This window comes from Octodon degus, unplaced genomic scaffold (assembly GCF_000260255.1).
Source record: "Octodon degus isolate 3935 unplaced genomic scaffold, OctDeg1.0 scaffold00053, whole genome shotgun sequence".
Classification (NCBI taxonomy): Eukaryota; Metazoa; Chordata; class Mammalia; order Rodentia; family Octodontidae; genus Octodon; species Octodon degus.
In genome coordinates this window covers 4605019-4624357 of record NW_004524629.1, presented here as the reverse complement: position 1 = coordinate 4624357, position 19339 = coordinate 4605019, and the positions used below count along the sequence as shown (strand labels likewise).

Sequence of the window (19339 nt, the reverse complement as noted above, 5' to 3'; positions counted from 1 at the left end):
ACGGTGCCTGCTCAGTGACCTTCCTTCACCTCGAGGCCGCGTGCGGGGCGTAGCGTCGGGCGGCACCTGGCGGGCTGCCAGCAGACCCGAGGCGCCGGGCCCGCGCCACGCCCCAGCCCGCCCAGCCCCGCGCTGGAAGGTGCTCAGTCACGGTGAGGTTGCGCTCGCTCGCCCCGCCCCGAGCCCCGCCCCCGAGCCCAAGCGCCCCGCCCCCGATCCCCAAAGCCCCGCCCCGCCCTCGCGCACTTCCGCGTGCATGGCGCTGCTGCCGCGGGCGCTGAGCGCGAGCGCCAAGTGTATAAGTGCGCGCGCGCCCGCCGGCGCCCCGCACGCCCTCTCCAGAGCCATGGCGTGCAGGCCGCAGCCGCAACGCCTGTCGCCTGGCGTCGCTGCCTCCTACGACTACCTGGTGATCGGGGGTGGCTCGGGCGGGCTGGCCAGCGCTCGCCGGGCGGCAGAGCTGGGCGCCAGGGCCGCAGTGGTGGAGAGCCACAAGCTGGGCGGCACTTGCGTGAGTACCGGGCCCCGCGCGCTCCCTCCATCCCTCCTTGCTCGGCTCGTGCTCGCCCGCTGCGGTCCCTCGACCCGGCCAGACCAGAGGCCTGGTCCCCGCGGGCGGAGGCGGAGAAGCGGAGAGGGGCTTTGCCCCCCGGCCGGCGCAGGTGCGCTGGCAGCTCGCCATATGAATTGAGCGTCACTTTCTTGCATCCTTGCTCTCGCGTTGCATACCGTGCGTGGTCTCGGGCATCTGGAAGATCGGGAGAGGCCCACGTGTGCATGGCAAGAGTCATTGAGGACTGGGGTCTGGTCCCCGCCTGTGGATTTGTAGGACAATCCTCTGCCATAGGGCTTCTCGCGTCCTTGGTCTGTAGCGCAGCCGGGGCTTTGCAAGTTTGAAAAATTCCTCGGGTGATCTTTTGTTGCAGCCAAAAGTCAGGACTACAGGTTGCCTAGATAGAAGATTTAGATGATGCAGATTTAGGTGATTTTTTTTTAATGGGGTCCCAGTATTTAGTTAGGTGATGGGATAATAGGCTGCTGCTCCCACACCGTCTATAATATTCATAATTCTTAGAAATTTTGTTTCTTGGCTATTAGTCTGGACTTTTTCTGAGGCAAGATTTGGGTGGGGTGCGTGCTGCTGGCATTATGTGCTCCCTCCAAGACTAATATGTGACTGGGGATAAGTACTGGGAATCTAACTCAAGACCTCGCGCCTTCCAGACAGATGCCGTACCGCTGAACTATATTCCCAGCTTTATTTTACATTGAATGGGGAAGTCCATAGGGGCTGCCTAGTGTTTGTGTACCTCTCGTCACTTTTTTTTTTTTTTTTTTGGCGGAACCGGGGTTTGAACTCAGACCCTTGTGCTTGCCAGGGAAGCACTTATTCCACTGAGCCATATCCCCTGCCCCGCTCGTCACTTTTAACAAAATGACTTGCTCAGTAATCTTTTGCAGAGTGAATGAAGCTAGAAGACAGCTATTCAAAGGCTGACTCCATCTTTCAGGTCTTTTTTTCAAGTTCAAAATGAGGATGGACATGGACCATGGGGAAAGGAAAAGTCCATGTTAATTATCAACTTGCATTGTGATGTTCAACCAAGAAAGACTAAAAGTGGGTCTGTGCGAAAGACTAGTTAAGGCTGGGCCTCGGCCACAACTATGGGAACTCTTGAGCTCTTCTCTCCTGCGTCTCCACAGTTTTCTGTTTTCCTTCTCCTCTGCTGTCATAACAGGCATGGGGTACCTACTTCACTTCTGGTTCTGCTAGTATTGATCAAGATGGGGCTGAGTTTTAGGTTCCTGTTACCACTTTGAATACATGGAAAGATAAAATTGCTTTGGAGAGCAAAGTGCAGCCGGATACAGCCTGTCAGTTATTTGCTACCAGCCTTATGAAGTGCCTGGTTTTGCTTTTCTCTCCTGCCAAAGCTTTGACTTCCTTTTAAGCGTTTACAAGTTTGGGAGATCCTCTATTTGATATTTTAATGACATCACATTAGGGCTTTTTTCATACTGGCTTCTAGAATTTAATTTCAAGAAAAGGTGTAGGTGTGCAGTAAATAGCAGAGATTCAACAAAAACAGGTTTTAGATTTGTTGGAGGATTGTAGTTATGTGGACTGTTCACTGTTGTAATAATAAACATATTACATGAAGTGTTTCAGACAGGTGTAGGGGAAATTGAGTGCATCCTCTCAATATATTCTGAAGTGCATCCTCTTATTAATATATTCATTTCTTAGATTGAGGCTAACAGAGAAAAGGGTAGGTACAAACATCTGTAGAACAAATACCTTCCTCTAAGGAATTTATAATATGGCAGGGGGATACCAGATAGAGCCCCACAACTCCAGAGTAGCAAGGCCTCTCGTAATAACTAATTAAGTAGTTCAGAGAAGAGTGGGCATTCTTCTGCCTGGGCATCCAGGGAAGTTACTAGAAGATAGTATCTTGCTCATCTTCAGAGGTTATATAGTTCTTTGATCATTTGGTTTTTTCCATACATGTTTGTAGTACATCATGTTTACATTTCTTGTGGGGAGTTGTTGTACCTGTATGTAATACAAAGATTTTTACTTAGAAAGGTCTAAACCAAAGGAATACAGCAGATTTTGTTGTGAGTTTTACTGGAGCAAAGGGTATTTTCTTACTTTAGTAGAAGCAAGAGATAGGAAACTGGCTTTTAAAAAACAGAATCAGGGCCAGAGAGATAGGTCAGTGGCATAGCACCTGCCTGGCAAGCGCAGGGTCCTGAGTTCGATTACCAGTACTCCCCCCCCGCCAAAAAAAAAAAAGGAATTCTTTTTTCCTGTCTGTCTTTGTTACTGCAGTGCTAGGGCTCAGACTCATGGCCTTGGGGATGCTAGTAAGTGCTATACCGCTGAACTACATCCCAGCTCAAAATGGATTTTTTTTTTTTAATGCATAGTGAACTGCAGAAGAATTTTGAGCAGGAGAGTAACTCAGACAAAAATAATATTACTATGAGGCATCCCTTGGGAACAGATCCAGTGTAAGACTGACCAACTAATGCAAGTAAATATATTATTATAATTCTAAAGTTTGATTAAATTTTTATTTTCTAATTTTTTCACAGTGCTAGAGATAAATCTCAGGCCTTATAAAAGCTAGGCAAGTTGTCTGCCACTAAGCTGCCACCCCAGCACTGAAGCTTGGTAAATTTTTAATTTGTTTTGGATGAAGTCACATGGAAAAGCCAAATCTTTCTCTACAGCGCTTATTTCAAGGCAGTGGGATTATGTTTGATTCTTGCTGTTTTATTTTTATTCATTTATTCAACAAATATGTATCTGTGTGCCAGATTATTTTTAAAATAATTATTTATTTATTATACCAGATACTTTATCAGTGCTAGTGTCACACTAGCAAGAAAAATAGGTAAAAATTTCTATCCTTGGAGCTGGGTGGGGTGGTAACCCTAGCATTCAGGAGACTGAGGCAAGAGAAGCATTGGGAGTTCAAGGCTAGTCTGAACTGCATAGTGAGGCCATGCCTCAAAGAGACCAAAAAAAACAAACAACTTATCCTTGGGAGCTTGCGCTTTGTTGTCATCTGTAATTTTTGTTTTTCTTCGCAGTATTTTTTGGTGAACAAAAGAAAAAAATATGCTTCTGTATTTTGCTTCCTTTTGGGGACAGTCTTGGGGATAGAATTCAAGGCCTCCTGACACATAGGTCAAGGCTCTCCCAATCATCCCAAAGGGCTTTCCCTTCCTGCCTCGTGTGCCTTTTTTTTTTAAGGTACACCTTGCTCAGTGAAAGTTTAGACTTACAGGTAATTCATTTGGAAATTCCAGTCTGGCTACAGGTTTTTTTTTAAATTTTTTTTTTTAACATTTATTTATTGTGTGTGTGTGTGTGTGTGTGTGTGTGTGGCCAGCTCAGCCCACCAGGGGGTGCGGCTGGCTGGCATGTGGTGCTGGGGGATCGAACCACGGTCCCTGTGCTTTGCCAAGCTTGTTCCAAGTAGGTGCTTTAGACCACTGAGCCATCTCTCCAGCCCTACAGGTTTTTTAAAATGGAGATAATGTAAAACTTTTAGTTATTTTTAAAAGACCATTGAAAAAATACTGCTATCTTCATCACTGTTAATTTTAGTAGTGATATCAAGACTGATATTTTATTATTTTAATTTTAATTTGTATTCTTGTTCTGCATTTGATGCTAGAGATTGAACCCAGGGCTTCACAAATACTAAGTCTGTGTTCTATACTGAGTTAGATCACCAACTCCAAGAGAAGCACTTTAATAAAAGGAAGCTTATAATTTAGATAAAGATAGTTCTTTGAATGCATGTAGGGCTGGAGAGATGGCTCAGTAGAATAAGTGCTTCCCTGGCAAGCGCAAGGGCCTGAGTTCAATCCCCAATTCCGCAAAAAGAAAAAAAAGAATGCATCTAGCTTTATGAAGCACTCATTGCATAAGCCCCCTTATTTTTGTTTCACTAAGGATTATTTTTCAAAAGCTGCACTCTGGTAGGTGAGCTACAAACAATACCAGGCTTTTGTTTGGTGCAAGGACTGTGGAAGCATTAGAAGGAATCCAGTGAGCCCTGATTCTTTCCGGAGCTCAGGCAACAGTGAGTTTGCCCCTACATGTGTTGCATGCTTCTGAAATAACCTTCCTTTACACCTTGACAGGGTGTACAGCCTGATTGCTTTCCTAGGTTTCTGACTTCTCAGTCTACCTGTTCTGGGAGGCTAATTTACCACCTCAGAGCCACATTTTCAAGATGAGAGGTGTGGGTGGGTGGGTACTGTGGAGTGAATTATTTTCCCACCCCCCCCACCCTACCTGTTCATATATTGAAGCTCCGGCCGCTGCCCGATGTGTGCAGGTCGTTGGAGGTGAGGAACCTTGGGAAGCGATTGTCTTAGATGAGGTCAGGAGAGAGCTGCCTCTGTGAGGTAAAGTCACAGGGAGATAGCTCAGTAGAGTAAGTGTTTGCCTGGCAAGTGCAAGGGCCTGAGTTCAATCCCTGGTTCTGCCAAAAAAAAAAAAAAAAGCAAATACAAGAATGCTGTAAATTACCCTTATAGATACATTAAAATGGTAAGGTGTACAGGAAAGCTACTTCCACAATTTGTTTGCGTCTAAGAACATTTATAATGCAAGATCTATTAATGATTATCAAAGTTTGTTATTTCAATGTTCCTAAGTTGGAGACCTTATTAAACTTTGGTTCATTTGCCTTATTGACAATTTGCTTTTGTGCACCACACTTTGTATAAAACTAATTTGCAATCTGCATCAGAACTCTTGTGGGGCCAAAGAGATAGCTCAGTAGAATAAGTGCCAGGGTCCTGAGTTCAATCCCCGGTAAAAAAAAAAATAAATAAATAAACTTCCTATAAGTTGTAGGTGTTTGGTATTTTGTCTCAGTGATGAGAAAAAAAAAAAAAAAAAAAAAAAAAAAAAAAAAAAAACCCTCTTATAAGCAATCCCCAGTACCTCCTCCCCAATGAACTTTTGTAAGTCTGTGGGGGCAGAAAAGGAAAGATGCCCTTTGAGTCAGTTTCTATCTCTTTGTCAGCTGTTCTTTGGAAAAGTGACAAAGAATGCTTCCTTGTAGAGTGAAACTGGAGCAATAGGGAAGTACTAAAACCTGTGCCATTTGGAAGTAGATTCCAGGCAATCAGTTTCACTGGGTGTTATACTGTTAGATATTAGGTAGGAGGTGGACTCCCAGGTCCTTTTCTTTTTGGAGAGTGGGGAACGGGACGATGGGCAGGTATTGGGAAGATATTTCAGGTGAGTTTTGTTTCTTTCTAGGTCCTCTGCTATACTCAGGAGTAACATCCCTTTTTTAAAAAAAATTTTAAAATTCATTTTAATGAGAAAAAAAGATAAAATAGCAATGAAACAGTTTCAAAACAGAGCAGTAGGACAGTTACAATAATTAATACATTTCTTATTGTTTTTTTTTTTTTAAATTTGTGTGTGTGTGTGTGTGTGTGGCCAGCTCAGCCCACCAGGGGGCGGGGCTGGCTGGCATGTGGTGCTGGGGGATTGAACCGTGGTCCCTGGGCTTTGCTAAGCTTGTTCTAAGTAGGTGCTTTAGACCACTGAGCCATCTCACCAGCCCCCATTTCTTATTGTTATGTTCGTAGTAGTTATTCAGAGGACAAGATGCAGACATATCCTGTCTAAACACTATTAGTACAAACCTTCTCATTGAACTAAGAGAAAGTAGCTGTATATTCTATCTTGTATATACATATATATATTTCTTTCACAACAAAACAGTCCTTTATAGTCCCCCCCCCTTTTTTTTTGTTTTGTCAGAGATGGGTGTTCCATTGCTGTTGAAAAACTGTTTGGAGAAGTCTATAAAGGACCTTTTCATACTTGATGCCAGTTCAAAGATTGTAGGTGCTTGAATTCAGCTAAATGATCCAATATAGCCCAATGGTCCGTAATAGTAATGGGTTATCAGCACAACTGGCAGTTGTCTAAAGTTGTTGACTTGAGTCTTTTACAGCTCAGCATATTAATATGGCTTTACTTTTTACACCTCGTGGTTGCACTTTTCTGCTGGATGGTTAAGACCAAGTAAAAGCAAGACCTATATAACTAAAAATGTAACTTGCTATCTGATAAGGTCAATCAAATTCCCTCAAGATTTACCCGGGAACCACATACAGCACCTTGTGGATCTTCTGTCAGTGTCAGCCATCTGAATGAGTCGTGGCCATTGCTTCTTTGTGAAAGCCTGAGATAATTTTTTCTCTCTAGGATAACATTATGATTTCTAGAACTGGCAGGAGGTTCAGGAGGTGTTTTTTGTTTGTTTGTTTTTTTTTTTTTTTTTTGTTTTTGAGGCAGGGTTCCATTATGCAGTTCATGCTGGCTTTGAACTCACTTTGTAGCCCTGGCTGGCCTTGAACTTGCAGTGATCCTTGAACTCAGCCTGCCAAGTGCTGGGTTTACAAGAATGCACCGCCACGCCAGGCCTCAGGAATTGCTTTCCTGTTCTGCTTAGCTAACAATTGGGCAAAATCAATTTTTAGTTCTACTTTTGCTAATATCATTGCAAAGGTTGCCTTGCACAGAGCACTGTTTCTTTTTTTAAGTTTGATGCTTCCCGTCCCTTTTTTTTTTTTTGTCTTTTTGAGACATGGTCATGTTATACAGCTCAAGCTGGTTTTGAGCTCACTTTGTAGCCCAGGCTGGTCTTGAACTTGCAAGGTTCCTTCTTGCATCAGCTTCGAGTGCTGGGATTAGAGCTGGGCGCCACCACACCCAGCTCCTGAACCAATCTTGATTAGAAATGAGAAAGGCTTTGAAAGAGGAGATTTGGATATTAAGGATTGAATATGTGTCAGGAACAGGGCTGAGTGATGCCCAGACAGCATTTCCTATCACAGAGTTGGTGTAAAGTTAATGATGCAGGGGCTGGTGAGATGGCTCAGTGGTCTAAAGCACCTACTTAGAACAAGCTTAGCAAAGCACAGAGACCGCGGTTCAATCCCCCAGCACCACATGCCAGCCAGCCCTGCCCCCTGGTGGGCTGAGTTGGCCACACACACACCCAAACAAAAATAAATTAAAAAAAAATAAATAAATAAAGTTAATGATGCACTAGAGATAGGGATGTATAACTGTTTTATCCCTGATATATTCCAAGCCGTTCAAATAGTCTTGCACAAAGTAGATATTCAGTATATAGTTGAATGACTTGCCGAATTGTTAGAAATTTGCTTTGTAAAGGGTGACTGGCCCATTTTCTAAGTGTTCTTTCCTTAAATTGACTTGGAAGTAGGTCTTGGGGAAGAAACTAGGCAGCCCTGGCAGGGGATGAAAGAGAGAAAGCTGGAAGTTCAGTGCTTCTTAAGCATAGGCCACATGCTTATCGGATGCAGTTGTAAGTTCCTGAGTGCCTGCGTGGTGCCAGCATTGAGCAGTGCAAAGCATTTCTCTATGTACTGTAGGCAGTGTTGACATTAAGAGGGCAGCTTCAGAAAAATACAGTCCTGCGTTTTGCCACCTGCACGTGTTCTGTTCCTGCTTGAAGAGTTCCCTGATCTTCCTGTGAGCACTGCTGGCCACCCGTGGGACCAAAGAATTCTGAATAGGGATTGGTGGAGCTGGAGACTCTCAGCTGTTAGACAGGGAGGTAGTCACAAGAGTCCTGATGATTTTACTGAGAAGTACAGGAAATTGGCCCGTTTTGCTACTTCTCTTTGGAGCTGGAAAGTAGAAGTTCATGAGAGAATTTGCCTGGTCAGAAGTATAGATGCTTAAGGTTTATAATCTGTATCTCTGGGAAACCACACCCCAGAGAACCCTGTGCCCTGGGTGCGAGGCAGACTTCCTTGGTGACCACTCGATCTGTTTCTGATAAGGAGGCTCCTGAGGGAGATTTCTCTCTTTTCTGTATTCCTTGTGCGAATGTGCACAGCCAACAACTGCAGAAGTAAATCAGCAGTGTCAGGGTCACCAGATTTATCATAAGTTAGATGCCTGTGCTTTCTGTATGTTACCACTAACCTCAGAACCTCTGTAATCTGAGTGTTCCCCTCCCCCATTTGATGGACTAGGAAAGCATCCAAGGGATTTAGAAACTTGCCCACCTATAGCCAATGGAGGAGGTAAACATAGAGTCACACTGTCCAGTGGACCCCAGGCCTGTGTTCTCTCTGAGGACCCTGTCATGCACACATCAGGTAGAGAAGAGGAAGAAGGCAGAAACAGCAGAGGCAAGGAATGAATGTGAGCGGACTCAACTGTTTTCTCCTGGCCTCTCTGGCTTTGAAGATAATTCAGAGGGATATTTTTCATCCATCCAAGTTAGACATTTGCTGTCAGGTTGCTCTGGGGAGTAACTAGTTTCTAAAACCAACAGAAACCCTAGAGAGCCGGTTCCTGGAGGCTGCGGATATAGGCCAATTGCACATTACTTCAGCCTGCCTCTCTAAATCCCCAGGATGGAGTGTGAGGTTGCAGCTTTGCACTACCTCATTGCAGACACCTTGATTTCTGCCCAGTGCTCTGTGCTTTGGGGGAACACAGTGAATCTGCCAGTGCTGCTTTGGTTTGTGTCTTCAGTAAGCTCAGAGCTTTTCTTTGGCAAGGACTGCAGGTTGCAGGAGAGCAGGGATTACGTTTGCTTTGTGCTTTGCCTTGCATAATGCCTGGCATAGGTGAGTGCTTATTCCAACGTTGGAATGAACAGCTGTAAGGTTTGTTTGTGTCACTTTGTTTTTAACTTAGAAGCCTCAAAAGGAGAAACTTCAAAAAATAAAACAGTCACTTAGCCTCAGCATGAGTCAGGCCATCTTAGCCTTTAGATGAAACATATTCCAGGGCTGGGGAGAGAGCTCAGCAGTTTAAGTGCCTGCCTGACAAGCGCAAGGACCCAAGTTCGATCCCCAGTACCACATACCAAAACATGGCATGCCAGTCACTGAAACCAGGCCTGGTGGTGCGCTGTAATGCCGGCGCTGGAGGGGCTGAGACAGGAGGATAACACTGAGTCTGAGCTGCATAGTGAGACACTTTACCAAATAAACAAATATTAAAAAAAAAACAAACCCATATTCCAAACATTTTAAAATTGCCTTAATAAATTCAAGATCACTTCGTGTATGTCTGGGAACTGAACTGATACTGGGTAGCATGGTTCACAACATTTTAGTGCTAATTGATGACCCTTTGAATTGCATTTTTTCTTATTTTTCAGTGCTGGGGTTTAAACCCAGAGCCTTTTTACTAAGTGAACAACATCCTCAACCTTCCTTCCTCCCTCCCTTTCATTCTTTTGTTCTTTGTTTGACATGATCTTGGTAAGTCACCAGGTTGCCTAAGCTTGAGTCAAACTTTGATCCTCCTGCCTCAGCCTGCCCTGTAGCTGGGATTACAGACAGGCACACTATGTCTAGCCTTGAATGACTTTTAAAGTTACTGGCAATCTGGAGAGGTGACTAGAAGAAAGTAGAGTTGCATTTCTCTGCAATACTGACATCATCTCAACCTTTGGATGCATCATTTTTGGAGTTTGTTCTACTTGAAGCCTGTTATTGGACTTAAGCAGCAAATTGCGGGGCTAAAGGGTGGATTGAAGGTTTTGGGAGGCACTGCCCACGAGGCTTAATGATGAAGTCATCCCTGCTAAGTGGCTGCGGTTGTTCTTCCCACAGCGGTTTTCAGCTACCTTTCTCTGCTCTTTAGGATTCAAGAAACTTCCGTCAGCTTCCTTCCATCTGTTCATAACCTTGTTAAGTACTTGAGAGTTGAGAAGTTGTTATCTCAGCTTGATCAGAAGGGAAGGCAGACTGTAGAAAGCTGTCAGTTGGGCCCGGAGATGGCTCAGTGGAATAAGTGCTTCCTTGGCAAGCACAAGGGCCTGAGTTGAATCCCACGTTCCGCCAAAAGGAAAAAAGAAAGAAAAAAGAAAGCTGTCAGTTGTCCTAACTGGTAATGTAAAATCCTTTCTGAATGGTGTGCCTGTAATGCTGCGTAGGTGTTGGTTCTTTATTTTGTTAGGCTTAATTTTGCACCTCTCCTTCAATCCTTTGGCTTCCTTCCTCTGTTATCTTTATTATCTATCCTTACTACGGCTTTGTCTCATAAAAAGTAAATCCAATGCCCTTTCTAGACAGATACGACCCATCTCTTTGCGGGGGAGGAAAAAACCCACTGAGTAATAACTTGAGAGTAAAGAGAAGCAGAACTCATCCTTTATAATTCCTGAGAGCAGAGTAAAAGTCACTAGTAAGATTACAATGGAATTGTACCAGGTATGCTGTCAGCAGATGCATTTGGAAGCATGGGGCTAGAGATGCAGCTCAGCGATTGGTGCTTGCCTGTTGTGCGTGAGCCCCCAAGCTCAGTGCTCAGTTCCTCAGAAAGCAGATAGGATAGAATTTGGAACAAGTAGAGGAATAGATCACTTCCAGAAAGACTACTCCTTTCCAACCTGAGAGATCTTAATGAGATTTGGGTAGATCTGTTTGAACTTAGCATGTCATATCAAATGCCTTGACACATACTTATATGGCTCAGGCTCTGCAACAGGACACCCAGGAAGAATGTGTTACCAAAGCCACACCTGTATTCCTGGGTGTGCGGAAAGCTAATCTGGTTTGCGTGATTGTGATAGGCAGAGCTAGAACACCTAATAGAAGTTATATCTAGAATGTGTTCAGTTTCTTATAAAAATTGTATTATAAGCAAGTGGATGAAAGAAATAGCAGATGGCAAATAACTATATCCCATTATAAAAAGTATAGAGTAGAAAATGCAGCAGCTTTCCCCCTCCCTGGAGGTAGCACTGGGTCTGCTTGGAGCATAGCCAAATTGTGTTTAAATGGACCTAGAGCCTCCCTCAGTGCTGAGACTGTTTTGAGAATGTGTTGTCAGCCAACTTCCCTTGTGTGGACATCCGAGAGAATGTACACAAAGGAAGGTGACTGCAGCAGCACTAGGAGATTCTCTCTGAGACCGCTGCTGGGCAGAGTCATTGCTGACCAAGATGCTGTGTGGTGCAGGATCTAAAAATGTACATACCTGCAGTGTATAAACACAGATCGGGCCATGGCAGTGATGGTGAACCTTCTAGGGCTTTCAGTGAGACAAGCAGGCTGCTGTGGCACGTGTGCCGTAGGTTTACCACCACTGGGCCATGCATTCATTATTGCTCCCCAAGTTTCTTTTTGTCACATGATACTGTATGGTAATTTCCTCTTGTCCACCATGTTGCTTTCCATGGTTCTAGTTACCTGGAGTCAACAACAAGAGTGACTATAATACAACAAGACATTTTGAGAGAGAAACCACACTCATAGAACTTTTTGGTTTTGGTTTTTGTTTTTGTATTTTGTGCAGGATCTCACTGTTCAGCTCGCACTTGTAGTGATCCTCCTGTTTGCAGCTTCCCTGAGCTTTTTGTTTTTTGAGACAGAGCCTAGCTTTCTAGTCCAGGCTTTCTTTGAACTCACAACATAGCCCAGGCTGGCCTTGAATTCACAGTGGTCCTAGTTCAGCCTCCCAGGTGCTGGGATCACAGGCATCCACCACCATGCCTGGCCTCATGTAACTTTTTAGCACAGTGTATCATTATCGTTGTTCTATTATTATTATTATTATTATTATTATTATTATTATTATTTTGTTGATCTCTTACTCTTCTGACTTATAAATCAATATTTATCATAAGTATGTATGTGTGGAGGAAAACATAGTATATAGCACTATGCACAGGTTGTGAGCAGTGTCTTAGAACTGATAGAGCCAGGCATGGTGGTATAGGCCTGTAATTCTAGTAGTCAGGAGGCTAAGGCAGGAGGGTCACTGTGACATTGAGACCAGCCTGAATTGCACAGTGACGACCTGTCTCAAAAAGATTTAAAAAGAAAAGAAAACTAATAGGAGATACGGCATCTTAATTCGTTCTCTAACAGTACATAGAAAGGTACCTTATCCTTTGAAGTGGCTGCAAAATGGTCCATAGGCTCAGTGTACAGTATTGCATTTAATATTTCTTACAGAGGGCTAGTTGACTTCTTTCCAGTTGTTAGGACTGCTTTGGGGAATAGCCTTAAACGTGTACCCTCGGGCACGTGAGTGGGTGTGACTGTTTATCTAGGTCACTTTTCCAAACCCTGGACCAAATAGGATGTGCTGTGCTGTACTAACAGCATAAGGGGAATGATTTTCGGCCAGTGTTATGTATGTACACAGCATGAGCCTGGTGCTTCTAGGCAGGCACTCAGTTACCACTGAGCGGTATTCCTGGCTCTCAATTTTTTTTTTTTTTCCCCAGTACCGGGGATTGAACTTAGGGCCTTGCCAGGCAGCCGCTTATTCTACTAAGTTGTCTCCCCGGCCCCTCTAATTGTTTTTTTTTTTTTTTTGATCTGAATGCCCTGAGGGTTGGTTTGGCTGGCTGGAGTGTTGTGGGGATCGAACTACAGCAACCTGAGGCTGACAGCTTTGTGGAAGCAGCCACTTTTAAACAACTGAGCTAAGGCCAGGCCCTCCCCCCTCTAATTGTTTTTTGAGGCAGAATCTCGCTATATAGGTCAGACTGGCCTTGAACTCACTATATTCAACCCTGTCTGGCCTTGCAATCCTTGGCAGTCCACCTGTCTCAGCTTCCTGAGTAGTAAGATTTCAGGCATGTGCCACCATACCTAGTTCAGATTCATTTTATGAGATCTGATAGTTAGGTTTCCTCAGGTTCCTTTACTGATGGGTAGTCAGCATCCTAGTTCCATGCTGCATATCTAAATGTTCAGTCTTTATACTAAGAGGGATGAGGGACCATATTGACTTTTTAAAAGGATACACACTGGATACCTTGTGTAAGTCTAACTTCATTTTAGTGGCAAAGACAAACCTTAGCCAGCACCAGCACCTTGCATTCTGCATTTCTAAGGTTAAAAGGCATCAGAAGTACACAGTAGAAGTCAAGTCCAGAGTGCTGGAGGAGCCTATATTTGTCCTTCTTAAAAGAAAAATCCAGCACAATGGTGCATGCTGGTAAACCAGCACTCTGGGGGAGCTGAGGCCAGAAGTTAAAGGAACAAAAGTAAGATCAGTCTATTTTCCTTCTGTAAGCTGCTGCTCTGCCAGGGTACAGTGTAGTTATCCATTTGGTTACGTCCAAATTTCCAGCTTTCAAGGCCTTGTAGTTAAGGTCCTACTTAACCCCACTTTAAAAGGAATAGGAAATGAGCAAAAGAAACTTGACAGTTGTGCACAACAGTGTGTGCTACAGCTTGTATATAGATTCTGGAGAGGAATTTCTCTTAGTCTAACTATACAAACAGTTTTTTCCTAAATATCTGGTGAGTTTTTATTGAAAGAAACCTTACAACTACTGATTTTCTGCTGTATGTTGTCTTCTTGAAGTCTAAGAGTAAAATTTTTGATCTGTGTCTAGTATGTTTTTAAGACATTAGAGCAGGAAATGAATCTTGCTGGCTTTCCCCGAGAAATAGGGTGGATTCCCATGACCAATTTTATGGCAGGGCCCTGGTGTTTTATCCAGAAATACTCTAGCTGAGCAAGTGCTCTGATTGCATTGCTTTTTTGTCTCTCTCAGTGAATGCTTTTCTTGAAAAAAATACTAAGGAATAAAAATTTTCTATTTCATCACATCAGGAAAATAATAAAAAAAAGAAAAAGAACAGAGAAGAGTACTGCTTCTCAATTCTATCTTAGAGAAAAAGGAGTAAGTGTTAAATCTACTTCACTGTGATTTAAAAATCAAAGAAGTCTCCTATTTGAAACTCCTCTTGGGGTTTAGTGGCTTTTATTTATTTATTTATTGGCGTGTGTTTAAATGTTAACATTGTGTCTTTTTTTTTTTTTCTAGGTGAATGTTGGATGTGTACCCAAAAAGGTAGATTTTTATTCTTTCTATTCTCTTTCTATTCTTTTTCATATTTGGTAAGTCATGATCAGAATCATAATATTTCCAAATATACCAATTAAATTTTTCTACAAAAATCTATCTGGTTACACTTCTGAACTTTCAATATGTTCAGTTTACTTTTAATTTCCAAGTCAGGATTTTTATCTGCTGTTATATAGTTACCATTAATTCATAATTTCTATTTTTCCTCTTTTTTAAAACAGGTAATGTGGAACACAGCTGTCCACTCTGAGTTTATGCATGACCATGGTGATTATGGCTTTCAAAGTTGTGAGAGTAAATTCAATTGGCGGTAAGTATTCAAAGTGTTCAATTTATAAATCGATATTTTCTTAAGTGTGTGAGTCATGAACTTTTTTGGAACGGTTGGGTTTTATTTTGATGAAAAACACAGAAAATCAAACCTAGGGCTTCACACATTCTAGGCAACTGTTCTACCACTGAGCATTCTCCTCATTCCCTTGTATTTTTTATCTTGAGATAGAATCTCACTAAGTTGCCAAGGCTGGCCTCAAACATATAAACCTCCTGTCTCAGCCTTGTAGCTCACCGAAGTTAGAGATGTGTGTATCATGCCAGAACATTTTGACATTCAATTCAGTGACATTAAGCACATGCTCGGCCATTTTTACCTCCTTTTAATTGCACCTAATAGTGTGTAGCCATCACCACTATCCATTTCCAGAACTTTCCCTCCATCTCAAACAAAAACTCTGTATGTGCTAAACAAGAGCTCTTCATTTTCTTTTCTCTTAGCTCTTGGTACCTATTCCACTTTCTGTCTCTGACTTAGTGTCTGTCATACATGTAGAATCATATAATACCCTTCCTTTTATGTCTGGCTTATTTCACTTAGCATAGCATTTTTAAAGTTCATCCATACTGTAGCCTGTGTCAGTAGTTCATGCTTAACTACTAAGTAAATTTATCATTATATGATAAACCAGTGTGTTTGTCCACCCACTTGTGCATGGGTTTCTGTGTTGTCACAGACAATGCTGCTATAAGCATTGGTGTACAAATATCTGTTTAAGTCTCTGCTTTTAATTCTTCTGGTCTGTACCTGGGTAACATGGCCATTCTATGTTTAACTTTAAAAATGCTGTAAAATTTTGAAGTTGTCAAAATTTCAAAAACTTTTTGGCGGGTCCGGGGAGATGGCTCAGTGGAATAAGCACTTGCCTGGCAAGTGCAAGGGCCTGAGTTCAATCCCTGGTTCCACCAAAAAAAAAAAAAAAAAACTTTTGGCAAATACATCCATTTTTTGAAACAAATATATTGAATGGCCTCCATACACTGGTGTTGTGCTAGAACAGCTGTCTATGTTCTCCACAGAAATGAGGGTACATACTGTGGTTGCCCCCTGGGCATCTGGGGTGCAATATGAAAAGCACACACATGCCTAGAGGGATGGCTGTCTTTTGAGCCGTTGGCTGCTTCATTCTTTCGGGCAGGCTGATTTTTTGCTAAGGGGTGTTCAGGGCTAGGTGCCTGGTCACTGACTGAAAGAGGGCCATCCTGTGTCTGAGCATGACTTGGTTTTCATTGTAGTGTGATAAAGGAGAAGCGTGACGCCTACGTGAGCCGCCTGAACACCATCTATCAGAACAACCTCACCAAGGTACGTGTATGCTAAGTCTTGAACTTGGGAAGGAGCTGCTCTTGGGGAGTAGGCAGCCAGGTTTGGGCAGATGGAAATATAACTTTTTGATGTATCTTGAAATACCTTCATGCTTCTATGATTATTAGTATTAGTATTAGTATTAGTATTATTTTTTTTTAGTACAGGTTCTACAGGCTGTCACTATACAGATTCATAGTGATCCTCCTGTTTTCAGCTTCCCAATGTCCAGACTCAGTCACTGTCTCAGAGTGCCCCAGTGGCGGGGCTGGTACACATGCCGGGAATCAAACCCTGGTCCCTGCACCTGGCAAAGCAGGCCCTTTAGTCCTCTGAGCTATCTGGCCAGCCCTGCTTCTATGATTTTGATTAATGATTTTGAAGTTGACGTACCAGTCTCTTTCCCAAGGAGCATGGGTAGTGTGGGCCTAAGTCCATAGCCAGGCTCCCCTGTAGACTCAAGTGTGTTTCATCCTCCACTTAGGTTCGAGCAGAAGAGACTGTTTTATGTATCAGTCTGTGATGTACTAATTAAAATCAGCAACGCCATCTGGCTGAAACCCTACCATTGTTCATTTGCTCAGAACAATTTTGTCCTTGATGGCTAGATCTACTTGGGAGGCCAAGTTATGATTCAGAAGACTAATGTATGAAATCTGATCAAGAAAACTGGGCCAAGTTGTTTTTCCCTCCAGCAATTATGTGGTACCCTTTGCTGTCCTGAGACTTTCCAGTTGAATACTTGGAGGTCATATGGTTTCCACCTGGGATAGTGTTAGTGGTCTGGCAGATTGTAGTTCCCAGCCTCCTTGTTCTTGACAGGAGTGCATGTACGTGTGTGTCTGTGTCCACCACCCTTCTTTTGTTTTCATGATCTCCATTCATAATTTCTACATAGCTTGGGTTATATTTTTTATTTTATTTATTTATTTGGCAGAACCAGGGATTGAACTCAGGCCCTTGCGCTTGCCAGGCAAGCACTTATTCTACTGAGCTATCTCCCCAGCCCTTTTTTATTTTTGCAGCACCGGGGATTGAACTCAGGACCCTGCACTTGCCAGGCAAGTGCTTATTCTACTGAGCCATCTCCTTGGCCCCTTGGGTTATATTTAGATGACAGTAGATTCTTAATATTTAGTCTACCCTCATCTCATTAATAGTACATTTGTAAAACTTTTTTTTAAAGGGTGAATTGCTCTATTGGTGGCTAACCTCAGATACTTTATATTGATTTTTCTTGCTCTTTGGATTTATTTGCTGGAGGATGATATTTTTTGTCCTTAAACCCCAATTTACAGGGGAAGAGGTACTTAAGGGCCTGTAGTTCTATTGGAACATGGAGACAAGAGATTTTTGAAGTTGCAGGACTTGTGTTATAGAAATACCACTTGATATACTAAGGGCATCAAATTTCTTAAATGGAGCTAGTAAAAGACTTTTATAAAAGAGATGAGAGGGCCAGCAAAGAGCTCAGTGGACTGAGCCCCTGCTTAGGCAAGCACAGGAACCAGGGTTCAGTCCCTGGCACCACATGCTGTTACAGCCCTGCCCCGAGGTACACTGAGCCAGCCACCGAGTCTGGGTATGGTGGCACACGCCTGTAATCCCAGTGCTGGGGAGGCTGAAAACAGGATCACTATAAGTCTAAGCTGCATAGTGAGACCCTATACCAAAAAAAAGAAATAGAGAGAGATGGGAACCGTGCATGGTGGTGGGTACCTGTAATCCTAGCACTTAGGAGGCTGAAGCAGGAGCATCACTGCCAGTTCAAGGGTAGCCTATGCTACATGGTGAGTTCAAGGCCAGCTGGAACTATGTGGTGAGACCTCATCTCAAAAGACAAAGATTGGAAAAATAGCCAAACGTGATGACACCTGCTACTTGTGGCCTCCTTGCAGGGTCAGGCAGGAGGATCGCAAGTTTGGGCTTCCAGCTTCAAGAGTTTAGCAACTTAGTGACACCATGTCTGTGACAGTAAGGATGAGAGAATAAATAAAGAGGATCTGAGTATGAGAGAGAGAGAGAGAGAGAGAGAGAGAGAGAGAGAATGAGCAATATAGAAAAAATACTGAGAATGTAGCTTTTTTAATACCTTGAAGTTTTGGTGTGTGTAGTAGAACTTGTGAGGACCTTATGTGCAGGAACTATAGCCGATCTGAGATTCCGCGTGGCGGCAGCAGTTTTCTGCCTGCTGGCGTAGGAAGTGAAGATCTTACCACGAGCTGCTGTGTGTACACCCACCATTTGGTCCACACCCCTGCCAGCCTGGCACTGCACAGGAACTCGTTACCCCGAAGAGGAGATGTTCTGCAGCCTTGTGGGTTTTGGCACTGGCCTTAATTGGGCTTGCAGAAGCCAGACACCTGAGAAACAGGCCCAGAGGGGTGGTTGGAAAGGCGGCAGTAACTCAGTTCAGAACCAAACACGTTCCCAGGTGTTGAAAAGTCCCATTGTATGATCACACCGACCTGGTTCCCTTATCCGCATAAGCTGCCCAGTATTGCATGCCAGGACATGTAGTGTGGCTGGCATGAGCCCGCCAGCCCACCCAAGTGGACAGGGTGCCAGTGAGAAGAAATCCTTCTTCTGACTCTCTGCAGGTCTCTAGGAGAACGCCACTGTCAGGTTACTTTTAAGCAGACAAAAGCCTTGCGTCTTTGCCTCACCTGTGTTCATTTGTCATTCTCATCCAACTTCCCCTCCCCCAGATCATTTTTCTTTTCTTTTTTTTTTCCCCCCGGATCATTTTTCAGTCTCTTTATTGTGAAGACTTTCTCCCTCAACTCTTAGGAAAAAAGCTGTTACCTTTTTCCTTGTGGGAGTGACCTGCAGGTATTTTTTGCCTCCTGGATCTGGGCCCATGATAGCACCTTCCTTTCTTGGTGTGTACTTCCAGCCTCTGCCACCTCCTACCTTGTGTGTCAGTTGCTAGTTGGGAGTTTATGAGCAACAGAATGGTTTTGCCTACTGCAAACAGAAAATCAAACTCTTCAGTGGAGAAATGAAATCACTCATATGTTATAGTAGGTGGTTTTTTTTTTTTAATCTAAATAGGCTAATGTGGTGTTTCCTTCCAGTCCAATATAGATATCATCCATGGCTATGCGACATTCACAAGTGATCCCCAGCCCACGGTAGAGGTCAATGGGAAAAAATACACCGCTCCTCACATTCTGATTGCCACAGGTGGCGTGCCCTCACAACCTCGTGAAAGCCAGATCCCTGGTGAGTGTTCTGAGGTGCTTCACTGCGATGTTAAGCCTTATGTGCTGTGCCGTGTTCTCCTGAGGAAGGCCAGGAGGAAAGGTCTCTG

At 43.5% G+C, this 19339-nt stretch overlaps 1 protein-coding gene across 1 annotated transcript in view; it reads left to right on the top strand.

Annotated features, from left to right (window-relative positions):
* The first annotated feature begins 246 nt into the window (after window positions 1-246).
* Gsr (glutathione-disulfide reductase) overlaps window positions 247-19339 on the top strand; it is a 56194-nt gene continuing 37101 nt past the window's right edge. Inside the window, exons 1-4 of the mRNA XM_023717615.1 lie at window positions 247-511; window positions 14346-14372; window positions 14609-14697; window positions 15957-16026. Coding sequence (XP_023573383.1) covers window positions 257-511; window positions 14346-14372; window positions 14609-14697; window positions 15957-16026 — 441 coding nt within the window. The 5' untranslated portion in view covers window positions 247-256. The remainder of the gene's footprint in view (window positions 512-14345; window positions 14373-14608; window positions 14698-15956; window positions 16027-19339) is intronic.